This window comes from Urocampus carinirostris, chromosome 9, assembly GCF_059441175.1.
Source record: "Urocampus carinirostris isolate Australia breed hairy pipefish chromosome 9, RoL_Ucar_1.0, whole genome shotgun sequence".
NCBI classification, from domain to species: domain Eukaryota; kingdom Metazoa; phylum Chordata; class Actinopteri; order Syngnathiformes; family Syngnathidae; genus Urocampus; species Urocampus carinirostris.
This window is the reverse complement of record NC_142357.1, coordinates 8,472,080-8,488,668: the sequence shown is the minus strand read 5'-3', so window position 1 is coordinate 8,488,668 and position 16,589 is coordinate 8,472,080. Positions and strand designations below refer to the sequence as shown.

At 38.6% G+C, this 16,589-nt stretch overlaps 1 protein-coding gene across 3 annotated transcripts in view; it reads left to right on the top strand.

Moving 5' to 3' along the window:
* The window catches only part of LOC148359242 (centrosome and spindle pole associated protein 1-like), a 36,847-nt gene extending 21,445 nt beyond the window's left edge, over window positions 1-15,402 (top strand). For 2 of the 3 annotated variants that reach the window (XM_088344446.1, XM_088344449.1), the window contains 15 exons: window positions 393-506; window positions 1,888-2,000; window positions 3,119-3,268; window positions 4,010-4,138; window positions 4,278-4,352; window positions 5,425-5,598; window positions 6,681-6,747; window positions 8,862-8,988; window positions 9,247-9,383; window positions 9,470-9,592; window positions 10,177-10,214; window positions 10,311-10,368; window positions 14,680-14,789; window positions 14,891-14,984; window positions 15,064-15,402. In XM_088344446.1, coding sequence (XP_088200572.1) covers window positions 393-506; window positions 1,888-2,000; window positions 3,119-3,268; window positions 4,010-4,138; window positions 4,278-4,352; window positions 5,425-5,598; window positions 6,681-6,747; window positions 8,862-8,988; window positions 9,247-9,383; window positions 9,470-9,592; window positions 10,177-10,214; window positions 10,311-10,368; window positions 14,680-14,789; window positions 14,891-14,984; window positions 15,064-15,191 — 1,637 coding nt within the window. In that variant the 3' untranslated portion in view covers window positions 15,192-15,402. Of the gene's footprint in view, window positions 1-392; window positions 507-1,887; window positions 2,001-3,118; window positions 3,269-4,009; window positions 4,139-4,277; window positions 4,353-5,424; window positions 5,599-6,680; window positions 6,748-8,861; window positions 8,989-9,246; window positions 9,384-9,469; window positions 9,599-10,176; window positions 10,215-10,310; window positions 10,369-14,679; window positions 14,790-14,890; window positions 14,985-15,063 lie in introns of all 3 variants that reach the window. The other variant, XM_088344447.1, reaches the window with a different exon arrangement.
* Window positions 15,403-16,589: the final 1,187 nt, after the last annotated feature.

The window sequence follows — 16,589 nt, the reverse complement described above, 5'->3', positions numbered from 1 at the left end:
AGGGTGTCCCCTGCCCCGAGATGGCTGGGATGGACCCTACTGAGGATAAGCGGTGCAGCTAATGAGATGAGATATATATATAATCAAATTTTATTATTTTTTTTAAGTGCAATCTTAAACATATTATTCAAACAAAATATGTTATAAAATGTATTCTTCTTTAGTATTAGTAATAGTAAATAAAAAGAAAACAACATAGTAATCTACTGCCACATATTGATATGGATGAATGTCACAGTTACTTAGCTGATAACGAAGAGGGCAATGGCATACTTTGCAAAAATAGGTCTCATGGCACACTGGTTGAAAAACACTTGAGTTAACGCCTCAAATGTAGAAACTGTATTCACTTTGTTCGAAATTTAGAATGACAAAGTAATTTTATTTTAAAGGCCACCAAGTACCCCATTTGATTGAAGATGGCGACAGCAAGCCAAGGGAGCAACAGAGAGCAGCAGCTGTTGTCGATGGCTCCTCAGATGAGAATCCCAACGACAGGACCGCTGGTACAGAAGCAGTGTGAATTTAGTTATCATAGAAATTGTACTACTATTTTTGTTGGAGAAATCTGTTGGAAAATTAAAGTTCCTCACCAAACGGAATAGAGAAGACACTTTGTGATATTGCAAAGTTTTTGTAATTTAAAGAGAGCCAACGAAAGTTAGGCTATAATTCTTGGGAACAAATGCATTGCTATTAGAGTTTACAATGCCGGAATAAAACCCGTCGGCGATGGAAACAGATAGTGACCTGGGTTCTCTGTCGTGTCTTCTTTGCTACAAAAATATAGTATTTAACACCTTAACTCAGTAATTTTTAGGCGCAGCGATTATATACTGCGGATAGATGGAAAAAAATATTATGCAAAACATAACTTTTTTGTCGTGTAACTCTAAGTGAGTTTTCATAATGTATTATTATCATGTTTAATAAACACTCCAAAAATCAATTTGTTTTCCAAACAGCTTAATTTTTTACTGTGAAGTAGGCGAATACACTCACATTTAGTTGACAGACAATCTGAGTGTAAAGACCTCGGCGAACAACCTTGTACAATCTCATGTGAGGACAATTTATTGTTTGATTACTGGTTACTTATATTAAAAAAACTATGTAAACACTAAATAAAAAAAAAATAAACCCCACAATTGCAGTTTTTCTTATTAAAAAAAATGCATTTCACTGTTATGAGCGAATCGAGCACATTCTTGTCAAGGTTAAAATTTGCGATTGTATTAGGATGAAGCAAAGAACACACTCTGAGTCGGAGATTTAGGTTTTTGATAGCCCTTCTATTGGAGACGCGTGCTTCCAAGGTCTGCTTCCAAGATGGATTCAGGAAGGAGTCACGCCCCCCCCCACGGCCAGAGACTCATTTATTGAAAAGCACACATATACCAACACCCATGATTGCCTTAAGCGAGATCACGTGAATACTTGAAACGAGTCTGATAGTTTTAGACAGAAAACGCAATTTAAATTAAGTGAATAATGCTGGTCGCTAGATGGCTTGCGAGTATAACAAATGAGGATGGTGAAACTTTGGAACATAAACATAAATGGTACAATGTGTCTGTGTAAGAAGAAAGGAATGTAGGATGGGAGGCAAGCTCTTGAGCAGGCTTCCCGGCACTAAAGTTAAGGTCATCTTGATTAATATTTAGCAGGTCCCAAGAGGAAATTTATTGCAAGGATACAAACACCACCTGGAGATACTCTTTGGCTTCGTTAAGGTACTTTAGAGGATAACCATACAAAGGCACATACAAACTATAATTTCCCTTACAATCCTTACCATCTTTCGCAACTAAACGTTTGTGATAATGCTGGTCTAATTTGAATTAGTTTCTTTTTATGTTTAACTTGTATGCATTTTTTGTTTTTCAGGTTTTACTCAAGTTCAGAGACCACGGTTTGCTAGGAGCAGTCCGTTTACAAGCAAATCCAGACAGGAGAAACTCGAAGAGCAAGACGAGCACCAAGCTTACCTGAAAAAACAGGTCAGATTTATTTTCTGTGGTTAGGCTTGTGGATAAAGCTATTCAGCCCAGAAATGTTTTCCAAATGCCTGTCTTCCACTCCGAGCCTAAAATCGAAAGTTGATTTTTGCTGCCCATAATGAACCAGAGCAAAAATAAAAGGCGTATTGAAACTCTGAATACACTTCAGAATATTTTTTTTTACCATCACCTTGAGTAGTATTTTGCAACCTTTTTTAAGGAAACCTTCACAAATAAAAAAAAATCACTTAGTAAAAATATTACATTTAAGCTTACAAATGAACACATATACAATTATTGTATTAATTTTTAACATTTGACTTTTCAAGGCAGGAAATGGCCTAATTTGAAAGCAATTAATGAGAAAATGATTCTTGAAATTAGCGAGTGGAACTTTTTTATAGTGTAAACTCAAATGACACCTTCAAATATGGTATTTACTCTAATGATTTACCTGGAGTACATGCTTAGCAAATAATTTTGCAACATGATCATGTAACAAAATTCACAACAGTCTCTGATATGGCAGGCATCAGATCCATCCATCCATTATCTGCACTGCTTATCCTCAGTAGCGTCGTGGGGGTGCTGGAGCCCATCTTTGGGCAGTGGGCTGAACTGGTTGCCAGCCAGTCGCAGGGCACACAGGGACAGAATTTGCTCGCTCATTCACACCTAGGGACAATTTGGACCAGCCAAATAACCTGACATGCATGCTTTTAGAACGTGGGAGGAAACCGGAGTGCCCAGAGGAAACCCACGCAAGCACGGGGAGAACATGCAAACTCCACACAGGAGGTTCGATTTCATGACCTCAGAACTTTGCCGCACACGCGTTAACCACTGCCCAGGCATCAGATTATTTCTGTTATTTTTCTCATTTTATGTATTGTTTTTCTTGTTTTTGGGACAATTTTCCATGGCTCACTAGACAACATTTTTCGGCACACTGGTGGAGAAACACTGATCTAGAGACTTAAATAGAAAATTAAATGGTTGAAATTGTAGTGTTTAAAATCATCCATGGCATGCCCATCCAATCCAAATGGTTTATACCTTTAAAGCTAGCGTGGGACTTTGAAACTTGGTCAAGATATTTTACTGGTCTTTCGTTACAGATTGAAGAAGTGCGTAGAAAACAGGCAGAAGAGAGGGAGCGAAACAGACTGGAGGATGAAAAAATAGAGAGGAGAGTAGCAGAAGAGGCGGCTCTCATCAAGAGGGAGTATGAAGAAGAACAAGAAAGAAGAAAGCAGAAGGAGTTGGAGGTCAGGTCCTTTACGTAAAGACACAATATAGCGTATTTTCTGCACTATACGGCGCACCCCTAAAAAGTCAAGTCAAGTCATATTTATTTGTATTGCCTTAAATCACAAGGAGTCTCAAAGGGCTGCACAGACCACGGATTATTGTGGTGATTATTTCAAACCATAGACTATTATTACACCTTATTATTACATCTCCCGAAACTCAAAAACCTCAACATGTGCAAAATGAAGAAAGCTTGAGAAGGGACCGCACCCCTTGTGCCATATATTTTTCATACATAAGGCGCACTGGAATATAAAAAGCACGAAATTGAGAATACGGTAAGAGTTTCTGTGTGTACGGGTACATATTTATGCAATTAGTTAATCCTTGCTGCTGACTCGAATCGCAAAACATTGTATACAATGGGAACCGAATTGATTTCGAATCCCATTGCATACTATGTTTTGCAATTTAGGTCAGAGATGTTTATCAATCAATCATTGCTCGAATATGGAATTACCGTAAACCTTGTATGCACACATGCAAATAATTACTGTATGGCTTTCCAATCGTATTCGCAGTATTCTGCGATAACACTGGGACACTGTTATAAGGCGTACTTTCAAATTTCTGGCCTTTTTTTTTTTAAGGTGCTCCTTACGGTCAGGAAAATATGGGTTACATTTTTTATTTGTTTTTTAAAAATAAAACTTCTTCTTATTTACTATTCTATGACTGGTTTTAAATCTGATTGACAGGAAAAAGCCAAGAAACAGGAGCTGTTTAACATGGTAGAACAGAGTAGGATCGAAGCAGAACGACTTAAGAATGAAGAAAGAAAGAAGGCAGCACAGATGAGGCGACGTGAGAGAGAAAGTCCCGTGAAGGTAATTTTTGCACTGGTTTCAGCTTGCTTACCTTTAGCAATTCCTTGCTAGTAGAGCAGGAGCGGGGAAACTTTTTGATTCGTGGGCCACATTTGGTTAAAAAACTAAATCAGCTGCCTTTCTATCTCTTTATATTCAGGAGCAAACTTTGTCTGGTCAGCAGTCTCCGCCAGTTCCTGCTTGTATGAATCGAGAAAGTCCTGTTGTTGTAAAGGTATGTTTTGCTTTGGTCTCAGCTTGCTTACTTTTAGCAATTGTCTGCTACTACAGAAGGGGTGGGGAAACTTTTTGAGTGTTAGGACACATTTGGTTAAGAAAAAATAAACAAGGATACATGGAAAATAAAATATTAATTGGATTTTTGTATAAATTATTATAAATATAATTTGGTTGAGAATTATATTGGCCTGGAGAGGGTTGGGCGCCACCAGGCTGTACTTGCCCAAGACACACCACAGGAAATGGTGCCCCTACGACTAGTGGTTAAGGGATCCAACCAACCAACAACGCATCTAGTCGTGTATAACGCACACTTTTGTACAATGCAAACCACTAATTTTTTATGATATGTCGGTATAAAATTGTGTTTGTCTTTTTGTCAGCTCAAACTTTGCATTTGTGTAGGTTACAGAAAAATTGTATGTCATCAGCACACTATTTCTAGTTACTGTACCCGAGACAATTGTTAATTTCTTTGCACGTTGAATAGAATTTATTGTCATTACAAGATGTGAAATGCACAATAAAATTAGCATTCGACTGTGGTACTGAACTAAATATAGAATGAAAAAATAATTAAAGATTAATGCTGAACGTTTGAAAAACTATCCACTTAACTTCAGATGATATTTTGTTACCATTACGTGAAAAATTATGGAAAACTGATTTTACCTTCCTTTAGCGTGTCAAGAAGTCCAACTTTGTTGGCGATTCAAAGCATGTTGCCCGGCCGCAGTCAGACCTGAGCCTTTTGTTGACACGGCTTTTAGAGAAACTTGAAATTGAAATAGATTTGCACATACGTAATATACCTTCATCAAGCTGTCTTGGGTATATGTACAGCTTAGACCGATCGTTATTGTTGCATGGACAGACACAGACAGAAAAGGGGCGGGGCAGCTGTTTAGCCAATCAGAATGCAGAACACAATGCAAGATGAAAATCAGCAAAGTAGCGAGTCCGCAAAAAAGCAAACCGCAGTACAGTTTTTGTAAAGAGTTCATAAAAATATTACCAGTAATAATCTGATTGGACAATCAATGTGTGTCATGCTATGTGTATCCCTTACCCAGCAGAGGGAGTCCCCTCCAATTCCTGCTTTGCAAAGGAGCCCTCAGCATCATGTAGAGAACCGTAAGCATCACGTTGAAAGTCCTAAGCATCACTTTGAGAGCCCTAAGAATCACATTGAGAGCCGTAGGAATCACGTTGAGAGCCTTCTCTCTGCTTCCCCCTTCTCCGTAAGTACCACATGTGCATACACACCTTAGAAATAAAAGCTTCAGAGTTTGTATGGGTTCTTGAACTCTTTAAAAATGCCTGAATTTTTATGTTGAGTTTCCAACGTTTGAAAAGTGCTTGAATTTTTTGTGACGTGCTTGTAGCTGTTCGCAGTCTGGCTAAAAAAAACTCACAATAATTGAAGAAAAAGAAAACAATTCTGCTTAAAAATGACACCGACATTGCGCTGTGGTGGTTTCACTTTGCCATTGCATTTTTTTCCCACGTGATTAACGGCAGCTTTTATTAGTTTGTATGATGTCCTATGAAGCGTCATCCTCCCCTACGGGTCGCGCCCAAGAGAACAGGTGCATGCTACACCTAAATAGGGCAGTATGAAATTTGTATCAGAGCAATTGTTTGGTGGATCAATCAATTATGGCCATTTTTTATGGGCCACACAGAAAAAATAAGGTAGATTCCTGGTGGTAAATGGTAATGGGAAGAACCTTCCACAAATGAGAATGTTAGCTACATATTACCATCTCTTTTACCTTACACTTATATGGGCAGAGATTAGTCCCAAACATATTTACGCACGCATTGTTCAGATCCAGAAATATATTTGTGATTTATTCAATATCTAAAAATCTTCAAAAATGCTCATGCAAAATTAAAAATCACATATGTAATACACAGATATATTTGTTGATCTGCAAAACTGGAGGTATTGTCAAATCGTCTGTGGCTATGAAAAAATGAAATTAAATGATCTGCATTTATATAGCGCTTTTCAAGTCAATGACTTCCCAAAGCGCTTTACAATGTGCTCCACATTTACCAATAGCGGCCTTGCAGCCATGTAAGGCGCTAACCTGCTTATTGGGGATGTTAGGGGTTCAGTGTCTTACCCAAGGACACTTCGACATGTAACACGGACGAGCCGGGATTCGAACTGGGATCGAAAGACGAGCGCTCTACCTTCTGAGCTACTGCCGCCCAGAAAAAAGTGTACAAATCCTGAAGCATGGGTTCTTAATTTCTGGCTGCCTTGAGTTGCTGGACAGAGAGAAAAAAGTTTTTTCCATCTTTCTTTCCTCAGGCGCAAACTTTGTCTGGTCAGCAGTCCCCGCCGGTTCCTGCTTGGATGAATCGACTGCGAGCTGCAGGTGTGCATACACACAGGCAACGTTTTGTACTACTGGTAAAAACCCAATCACCTTTCGGGTACAATTTGAAACAGCGTTCAAGGCTCTTGTAGTACATCTAAATAAGGAAAGCCCATCATTTAACCTCTTTGATACAAAATAATTCACGCACAAAGAAGCGTTTATGATATTCTGGCCATTAAAAGCCTTTGCTAAGTGATTTGGCCATGCAATTAGTGATATATGGTCACAAGTAGTTGATGGTTTAGTGCTTTAAAATTGAAAGAAGGCTTTTAATACTCGACAGTGGGTTGCGAAACTATTTGGCCCCCTTGAACTTTGTGACCTTTTACCACATTTCGGACTTCAAACATCAAGATATGAAACTGTGATTTCTTGTGAAGCATCAACAATAAGTGGAACACAATCAAGAAGTGGAACACCCTTTATTGGATATTTTAAACTTTTTTAAGAAATAAAAAAACAAAAAAGTTGGTGTGCAAGATTATTCAGCCCCTTTACTGTCAGTGCAGCAAACTTTGTCCAGAAGTTCAGTGAGGATCTCTGAATGATTCAATGTTGATCTAAATGACAAACGATGATAAATTGAATCCACCTGTGTGTTATCAAGTCTCTGTACCTGCACTGTGATAGTCTCAGAGGTCTGTTTAAAGTGCAGAGAGCATCACGAAGAAAGAGGAACACACCCGGCAGGTCCGAGATACTGTTGTGGAGTAGTTTAAAGCTGGATATGGATACTAAAAGATTTTCCAAGCTTAAAACATCCAAAGGAGCACTGTGCAAGCAATAATATTGAAATGGAAGGAGTATCAGACCACTGCAAATTTACCAAGATCGGGCCGTCCCCCTAAACTTTTAGTTCATACAAGGAGAAAACTGATCGGAAATGCAGCCAGGAAGCCAGGTGGTAGAATCTGTCCATAGGACAACAATCAGTCGTATACTGCACAAATCTGGCCTTTATGGAAGAGTGGCAAGGAGGAAGCCATTTCTTAAAGATAACAATAAAAAATGTCATTTAAAGTTTGCCACAAGCCACCTGGGAGACACATCTAACGTGGGTGAAGGTGCTCTGGTCAGATGAGACCAATATCGAACTTTTTGGCAACAATGCAAGACGTTATGTTTGGCATAAAAGCAGCACAGCCCATCACCCTCAACACACCATCCCCACAGTTAAACATGATGGTGACAGCATCATTGTTTTGGCCTGTTTTTCTTTAGCAGGGACAGGGAAGATTAAAATTGATGGGAAGATGAATGGAACCAAATACAGGACCATTCTGGTAGAAAACCTGATGGAGTCCGCAAAAGACCTGAGACTGAGAGGGAGATTTGTCTTCCATCAAGACAATGATCCAAAACATAAAGCAAAAGCTACAATGGAATGGTTGACCACAAAACATATCAAGGTGTTAGAATGGCCAAGTCAAAGTCCAGACCTCCGTCCAATTAAGAATCTGTGGAAAGAACTGAAAACTGCTGTTCACAAACGCTTTCCATCCAACCTCACTGAGCTCGAGCTGTTTTGCAAGGAGCAATGGGCCAAAATATCAGTTTCTCAATGTGCAAATCTGATAGAGACATACTCAAGGGACTTGCAGCTGTAATCGAAGCAAAGGATGGCGCCACAAAGTATATATCAATGGGGCTGAACAGTTTTGCACACCCACTTTTTCGTTTTTTATCTGTTTTAAAAAAAAAAAAAAATCCAATAAAGTGTGTTCCACTCCATGATTGTGTCCCACTTATTGTTGATGCTTCACAAGAAATTACAGTTTTATATCTTTGTTTGAAGTCTGAAATGTGGCAAAAGGTCACAAAGTTTAAGGGGTGCAAATAGTTTCGCAAGCACCTGTATATAAACAAGTGTTGTTTGCCTTGTATCAATACATAGTTACCACCTTTTGTAGGATGCGAAAGATCTTTATTTGGAAGAGATCTGGTTTTGGTTTTTGAGTCTTTTCGGAATATGCTATCCCATTAGTGAACAATTAATATTTCTACTACACAATAACGTTTTTCAATTTTTTTGTTGGCATGAACAATTTCTTTTAAGAACAACAGCATATTTGTTATTGTTCTTTTTCTGTTTGTTTGTGCATTTTTGTCAGGTGGTAAACATGATGTGTACAATGAACTGTCAGCACTGCGGCGGCGGCTTCGGGCTGAGCAAAAGCGACTTTTGAGTCATCTACAGCAGGAGAGTCTTGATGAATTAGACTCACTTGTAACTAAAAGGTCAGTTTAATAAGTTCACTGAATTGTAAACTCGTCTACAAATATAAATGCTTAGTGTTAATGTTGTCCATACAAGCTTGATATGGATACCTCTCTGCTAATTAGTTAGATTGAGCTCAAAATTGGGAAACAATTAACTTGTAAATTGGGCTACAATTCCAAAGTGCGCTGGTTGAAAATATTATCTTGTATAATCTCATTGTAAACCTTGTTTCCAACTGATAATGTAAAACGTTTCATGTTCATTTATTACAATAGAAAAGCACACCCAGAATTGGATGTTTTTGATATGGCGATGTTACGCCCTCAAGCTCCAGTCCGAAAGCCCCCCTCAAGAAACACGGGACGGAGTAATCTACTGCAAATACATGACTTGCTCCAGCTCGATGACACTGGTGGGTAAACCTAAGCATTCAAATTAATTCCTTCCATTATGGATAACTGCAGCAAAATACGCATTTTGGTTTTATTTTTCTGTAAGACCGTGATTCCCGGCTTAGCTCCATGGAGTTTGACAGAAAGACTAAAGTGAGTGCAACCAGCAGGAGAAGGCCTGTCTACGGTGATCTGAAGCTCAGCAGCCAGAGGTCCACTACCACAAATGGTCCGAGTTGAGTTAATTCCCCTTTTGCTTTGCCTCTTGGCTTACAAAATCCTGTATTTTCTAGACTATAAAGTGTACCTAATAAGCCCAAATTGGCCAGGAATTTAAAGTGCGCCTTATATTCCATTGCGCCTGACAATGCGGAAAATACCGTACCTAAAGGGACACCGTGTAATATTTGACCACTAGATAATAGAAATGAGTGCTACAAAGTATAAGGAATATTTTAAATTATGGAGATCCAAAGTGAACAAAAACACAATTTTCAATGCACAAGTATTAAAAAAATGCATGTTTATATGATAATTCATGTATTCTTGCTTATAATTCGAATCAATAGTTTTTATGTGTTTTTTACCACTAGGAGGCACTAAATAATACACAATGTCCCTTTAACGTTTTTTCAATATTCAAAGTTTCTCGTTATTGCCCTAAATTACATTGGTTATGATGCAATTGTCCACATGGGACCCAGGCAATGTTTTGTACATTTTACAAATCGAAAACCTATTTAATGCAAAAATCCGTATGAATGTTGTCTTTCTATGTATAGATTTCATGAAACGCTTGCATTTGTGTTTCAGACTATTTCGACGTGTACTCTACTCATCAACATGATCTTGTGAGTGAGAAGGGATTGCTTGAATACCTTCATTATTTCGCATGCTTACGTGCTTCTGTTGGCGTGGGGTAGTGAATGCGACTGTTTGTGTTTCAGAAAAGTATGATTGGGCGACGTGAGCGAGGCTCGCTGGAATCGGATAGCACTTTTCTTGGTAAGAAGAAATGCATTTGAAATACACTACTTTCCAGACTTTAAATATAGTTGTATCTTGAACATTACTTTAGAGCTTTAGAACTACGGCCCGCTGGCAACATTTGGCCCGTCAGGCTTTTTCATCCGGCAAACCAATTTAAAAAGGTTAAAATATAAGAGGAATATAAATGATAGTAAATAAAGTTCCACTAATGATAAATGTTTTTGATACGATCTTTGTCCCCATAGTCATTTTGTGTGTTTAAAACAAAAATATTATTACAGAAATACTACAAAATTACTTCAAAACTCAATATGAAATTTAGTTCCTAAAAACAGGGACGTAATATATTATTTTGCTTTCATTTTAAAACGAAAGCAATATTAGAGAAATACTACAAAAGTACTAATAGAGTAATACCACAGGAAATGGTGCCCCTATGACCTGAACGATTAGGGCTACTACAACACAAAAATACTACTACATAAATTTTACACCAGAATTACTACAAAAATAAAACTACTGTGTTACAAAAATACTACTATGAAAACACTACAAAAATATAAGATATATTACAAAAGTACTAAGAAGGAAGCAGCCCCCCCCAAAAAAATACAGACATACTGCTAAATAAATACTACAGATATACTCCTAAGGAAATACTGCGAAATTCTTAAAAAAAAATTCAAAATTCTGACTGCATAAATACTCAAAAAATACGTAAGAAAACCCAGCTATAATAATACTACAAACTAAATATTCAATGTAGTGCTTAAAACTTGTATATCATTTTCTTTAATTGTGAGCGTTTCAAAGCCAATTTCACGAGACCAATTTCATTTAAAACAAACATGAATATAACGTGTATATTTTTTCATGAATGAAAAAAATAGGTCTCTAGTATCGGCCCCTTGGCCCAATTGTTATGCCCAAATGTTGCTCCCGACTCCTAATAGTTGCCCACCTGTGGACTAGAGCAGTGTTTCCCAACCTTTTTGGAGCCGAGGGCACAATTTTCTCGTTCAAAAATCTTGGGGCTCAACGTCAATCGAAAATGTTTAAACATTTCATTCCTTTTATAGCTGAAATTATCACGTGGCTTAAATTGACAGTTTTTCTGATCATTTGTGGTCAATGTGGCTCAAGAGGTAATACAGGTTATTCATTCTGGTCAAAAATTATGCTGTAAGTGAGGATTTTGCTATATTTTTAACCTGATTCTAAGGTTTTATCGTTTTGTTTTTTTCTAGAAAATAAAATTAAAAATAATACTTAGATTGAGCAAAATGTATCCGCCAGTGGAACAACATTGTAACTTTTTGGGGTAAAATATTCATTAAAATCAGCAAAGTTTTACTTTATTCAATTTGCAGTGCAATCTTGAATAGCTTCACCCAATGAAATAAATTATTAAATATACTGAGTTATCCCTTGAGCATATAAGTATTGTTTGAAAATAAAGTGAAAAAAGTAATCTGCTGGCACCCACTGATTTGGATGATTTAGTTACTCAGCTGATCACTGAAAGAGTCAGACACAATCCCCCCACCTCCTTGTGTGTTCTCACAAATAGAATATGAAATGTCGGGTTTGCTTCGCGCTCAGTCTCGCAAAACAAGTTTTTTGGTCGGGATTGGGCCTGCTCTGGCTTTAATATCTGCAGGAATTTTTTTTTACCCAGATCTTGGATACTTTTGGGAGGCTGGTAACTGATTAGTTTTCGTATCGAGAAAATTCACTCAAGATACGAAGAATTCTAGATACGAGTACAATCCAGGAATCAATTAATCTATGAGTATGGACGTTAAGAGGGGACTGTATGAGAGTGTGACTGTGCCGATTGTGTTGTATGGTGCTGAGACTTGGAGCCTGAACACAAACTTGAGAAAGAAATTAAATGTTTTTTAGATGGAGGAGTATGTTAGGAGTGACAAGATTGATAGATTGAGAAATGAAATTGTGAGAGACAGAACTGGAGTAGTCGTGGAACTGAGAAAGTGTGTGGTTTGGACACATGGAGAGGATGGATGAGGAGCAAATGTTGAAGAGGATCGACAGAGCAGAAGTAAATGGAAGGAGACCAAGAGGAAGGCCGCGATTGACGTGGATCAGGGGTCGGGAACCTATGGCTCGCGAGCCATATATGGCTCTTTCTATGAATATCTATGGCTCAGAGACAAATTTGATTGCATGCAAAATTTCTCCATCTTGTTCGAAACTTGAGTTGTTCATCCTATTCAGGTACACGCAAATCCAATCCAAAGCTAAGCACTCGCCGTTACTTCGCAGTATATATAGGGCACGTTTTTCACTACAATTTACAGTCAAGGTGTCACACAAAAAAGGGGGGAAAAAACTCGTTTTGGCTGTACAACGCTAAAGAATCCTTTATATAAAAGTTCACTATATAATCTGTGTTCAGTGTTCAGATACCTTATGATGAATCCACAGAACACACTGTAAATACGCCAAAACACCGGAAGAGAACTTAGTCTTTTGATTGGGTGAGTGGGAGGGATGGGTGGAGCCATGCAAAAAGCGCAAGCACTCCCTCCCATCTCTCGCCCTACGCCATCTGCGCCAAAAGTGAGCTCATCAGGCTCCCTATTTGCAGAATGTTGTGACGTTTTTACACAATAACTGCTTGCATCTGGTTTTGAAACCAATATGTATGAAAAAAAAGGGTCAAAAGGAGTTTAACCGATCTTGAGTAATTGCAAGAAAGTGGTATGTTTGTTGATTTTGGGACAGGGGCTCTGGCATTGTTCTCTTTTCATATTTTTTATCAAATCATCAAAAGTAAATGTGCTGAAGACTAAGTTTTTGTCTGGGGTGCGGGTTTAGCAATTTAGTAAATTTGTCTCATAATATATGGTGTGGCTCTTTCCCAAAATAAAATTAATATTTTTTGCTTTTATGGCTCTTTGAGTCAAAAAGGTTCCCGACCCCTGACGTGGATGGATGGTGTTATGAGTGCACTGCAGGAAAGAGGTCTAAATATAGTGGAAGCTAGAGCTCTTGTCGGTGATAGAAAGCAGTGGAGAAGTGTTGTGAAAGGATAGTGCAGTGGTCCCCAAACTACGGCCCGCGGGCCGGATGCGGGCCGCCTCCACATTTGGTCCGGCCCCCTGAACAATACCAGAAAGCATTTAGATTTTTTTTTTCATATATGTGTATTTGTATTTGATAATTAAGTTGGACTTTTGCAATAAAATATTCCTTAGTTATGAACTATTTTCATTTTTACCTATCAGTTAGTAACTATTTTACATGGCGTAACAAGGGTTGCTGACTAGTTGAAATGTTATATTTTGGGATTTTGGTGTTGTTTTGTAAAGCAGAAAAAGTGAAGTACCAGTATACCACCACTAGATGACATAGTCTCACAGGTCAGAGAAGGGTGTTTGGGGCAAGTCTCACAGGACCTCACGTGATTTAATGAGACTTGTTCAATAAATCACTCTTAATGTCAACAAGTAAATGGTGTCGTGTGAGACTGACATTTACCATCCATTTTGCAGGTGAGGTGTACAATAGATTTTTACATTTAGGCACTCCTGCAATCATCACACATTTTCTGTTACAAACTGACCCTGGCCCCTCATCAGAGAAGGGAAAAGTTATGTGGCCCTCACAGGAAAAAGTTTGGGGACTCCTGGGATAGTGGGATGTTTAGGCGGGTTCTAAGGGATGGGCAGGGCACCCGTATGATGCGGCAGGGGTAAACCAGTTAAAGCTGTCGGGCCCTGCTGTTGAACAGAAGAGTGTTGTGTCACCCTGACCAGAGTGACATGGCCGCTTTCTTGTGTCCTGTTTCATCTGGAGGGACGAAAGCATGACCAACTTGGGTGCCGAGGTGCTTAACATGTTTAGGTGTTTGGGCATTTGGGTTGGCCATTGTCCAAACATTTTTGTTTGTGTTTTTTGCTACTTTTTCCCTTTTTTAATTTTCTTTGCTTTTGTATGTGTTTGTCTTGCTGTCGGTCACCCCTCTCGAGGGATATGACTAGGGTAGATAGATAGATAGTATGTAAATGTGTCACTGTATATACATTTACGGAACATTGGGAAAAAAAAAATTCCATATGCATTGCCAAAATATCAGATTTGGGATTCAATATCAAAAGATAATTACTCTGCTGCCAAAAGAAGCGTGCTTGAGTAGTAATCCCTACTTTTCCACACCATTTGTTAATTGACTCCCAAGCCAGTTCGAATCTACCCTTGATGTATATAGCTGTCAATTGCAGTTACGAAATAATAATGAGAAGAAGTGTAACCAATTGTGTCCTGCAAGTTAGACTAATTTCTGTTTTCGGTTGTGCTTAGCCCCTTTGGGAGATGCATTTCCTGTGCCAACCTCCCCAGACGGCGAAGAGCGACCTCTGGTGTCAGCCCGGGAAAGGAGGAGGTTGACGAAAAAGTCAAAGCAGTCTCTGGTGCTCACCTTTACATAAACTATCCGCATACCTGACTTGTGTTGTTTATCTCATTCAAAATACTGTACTGTTATTTCCATTGTAAATGTTTGCATGTGTAGGGACTCGACAGTCCCACCTACTCGGGTAGCAGAAAGGAGGAAGAAGAAAAAAGTCGTGAAAGGATGTACCCCAGTCGCGGCGGCAGCACAGCAAGTAAAGCTCCCGTCATATTTAAGGATGTTACTAACCTGGTTGCATTTCAATGATTGATTTCTTACTCCTTGATTTCAAGGAACAGAAGACCTCTCTGATGACGACTCGTTGTTTTCCGGAATTTCTCTTCTCACTCACAATTGCCCAAGTTCATTAGAATCCTTCTCAACTGATTCGTGGCTGAGGCCATCTGAGGGTCATCAGTGAAGAGGGACTGTTTGATAGCGTAGGGGCCAAAAGTCTGGCATTGCCTGTTCTATTCATGACAGAACAGTGAGTCAGTGGCAAAGTTAAATTCTCTTCAATAAATTATTGTTAATGTTCAGTGATTCTATAGGGTTACTTTTTATTCAGTAAGTTATTTTAAAATGTATTGATTTAATACAATTTCTAATAAATTATTCCAATGGAAGTCAAATTCCTGGTATATTTCAATTTTTATTTTGCAATCTAACTTTTTTTTTTGATGATTAAGTATGGAGTTGAAGTGAACTGATGGTTGACAATTTCAGTTTGAATGAGTGCTTTGTGGTCACCTGACCACAAATCTGTTCACCCCACGACAGATATTGAAACATCCGGCACAAGACATTTTCCCTTCAATGGGGCTATGGTACCAAGTGATACAGAATGTTGAAGCATGTTACAAAATGTTTAACTACAAATCCTATTATATTGCTTTTTTTTAACCCTGAACATATTAAAACCCAAAAATTTGAAGCTTTGATTTGTTTAATTCTTTGTTTACTGAAACCACAGACAACACTAACTGAGTGCTGAATCACAGCAATGCTCAAAGATTATAGGTACGGTTTTTGTTTCAACTTAGTAATGACGATATTTTCTATTAATGATAATGTACTATTAAATATGTATTATAAAGAAATAATTCATTTAATATTATTATTTTAAAAGATAAACTAGCTAGCACCAGAATAAGCAAACTTACAACATTCGGTAGTAGGCATTAGTAGCCAACCCTATTCCCCGACATTTATCCTACTTACACTTGATAAGGCATTTGTCATTCAAGTAAATGTAAACCAGAAAGCTACAATAGCAGATATAAAATGGGCATTGCAAACGTGGATACTCCTAATTATTGATGTCCTTTGTCCTGTCAGTTATTCAAAAGACCTGTTTCTTCTGGGAATTGCCCAAAATTTGTTTTCCATCAAATTGCGATTTGTGTATCGTGAACACACATCAGCTGGTTAAGTCCATTCATCCACTATCTACCACTTATCCAAGGTTGGCTTGTGGGGGCAGCAGCCTCAGCAGGGAAGCCCAGACCTCGCACACCCAAGCTACTCAATTCAGTCTGTCCGACTGGATCCCAAGGTCTTCTTCCTAGGCCAGCCGAGAGACCTTGTCTCTCTAGCGTGTCCTGGGTTGTCCCCTGGCCTGCAGACAAGATATGCCCAGACCTCCTTAGGGGGTAGTCCAGGAGGCATCCTTATTAGATGCCCTATCCACCTCAGCTGGCTTCTCTGAATTCAGAGGATTAACGGCTCTACACAAAGTCCTTCCCGGATGACCAACCTCCTCACCCTATTTCTAATGTAGAGCCCAGCCACCTTGAAGAGGAAACTCATTTCAGCCGTT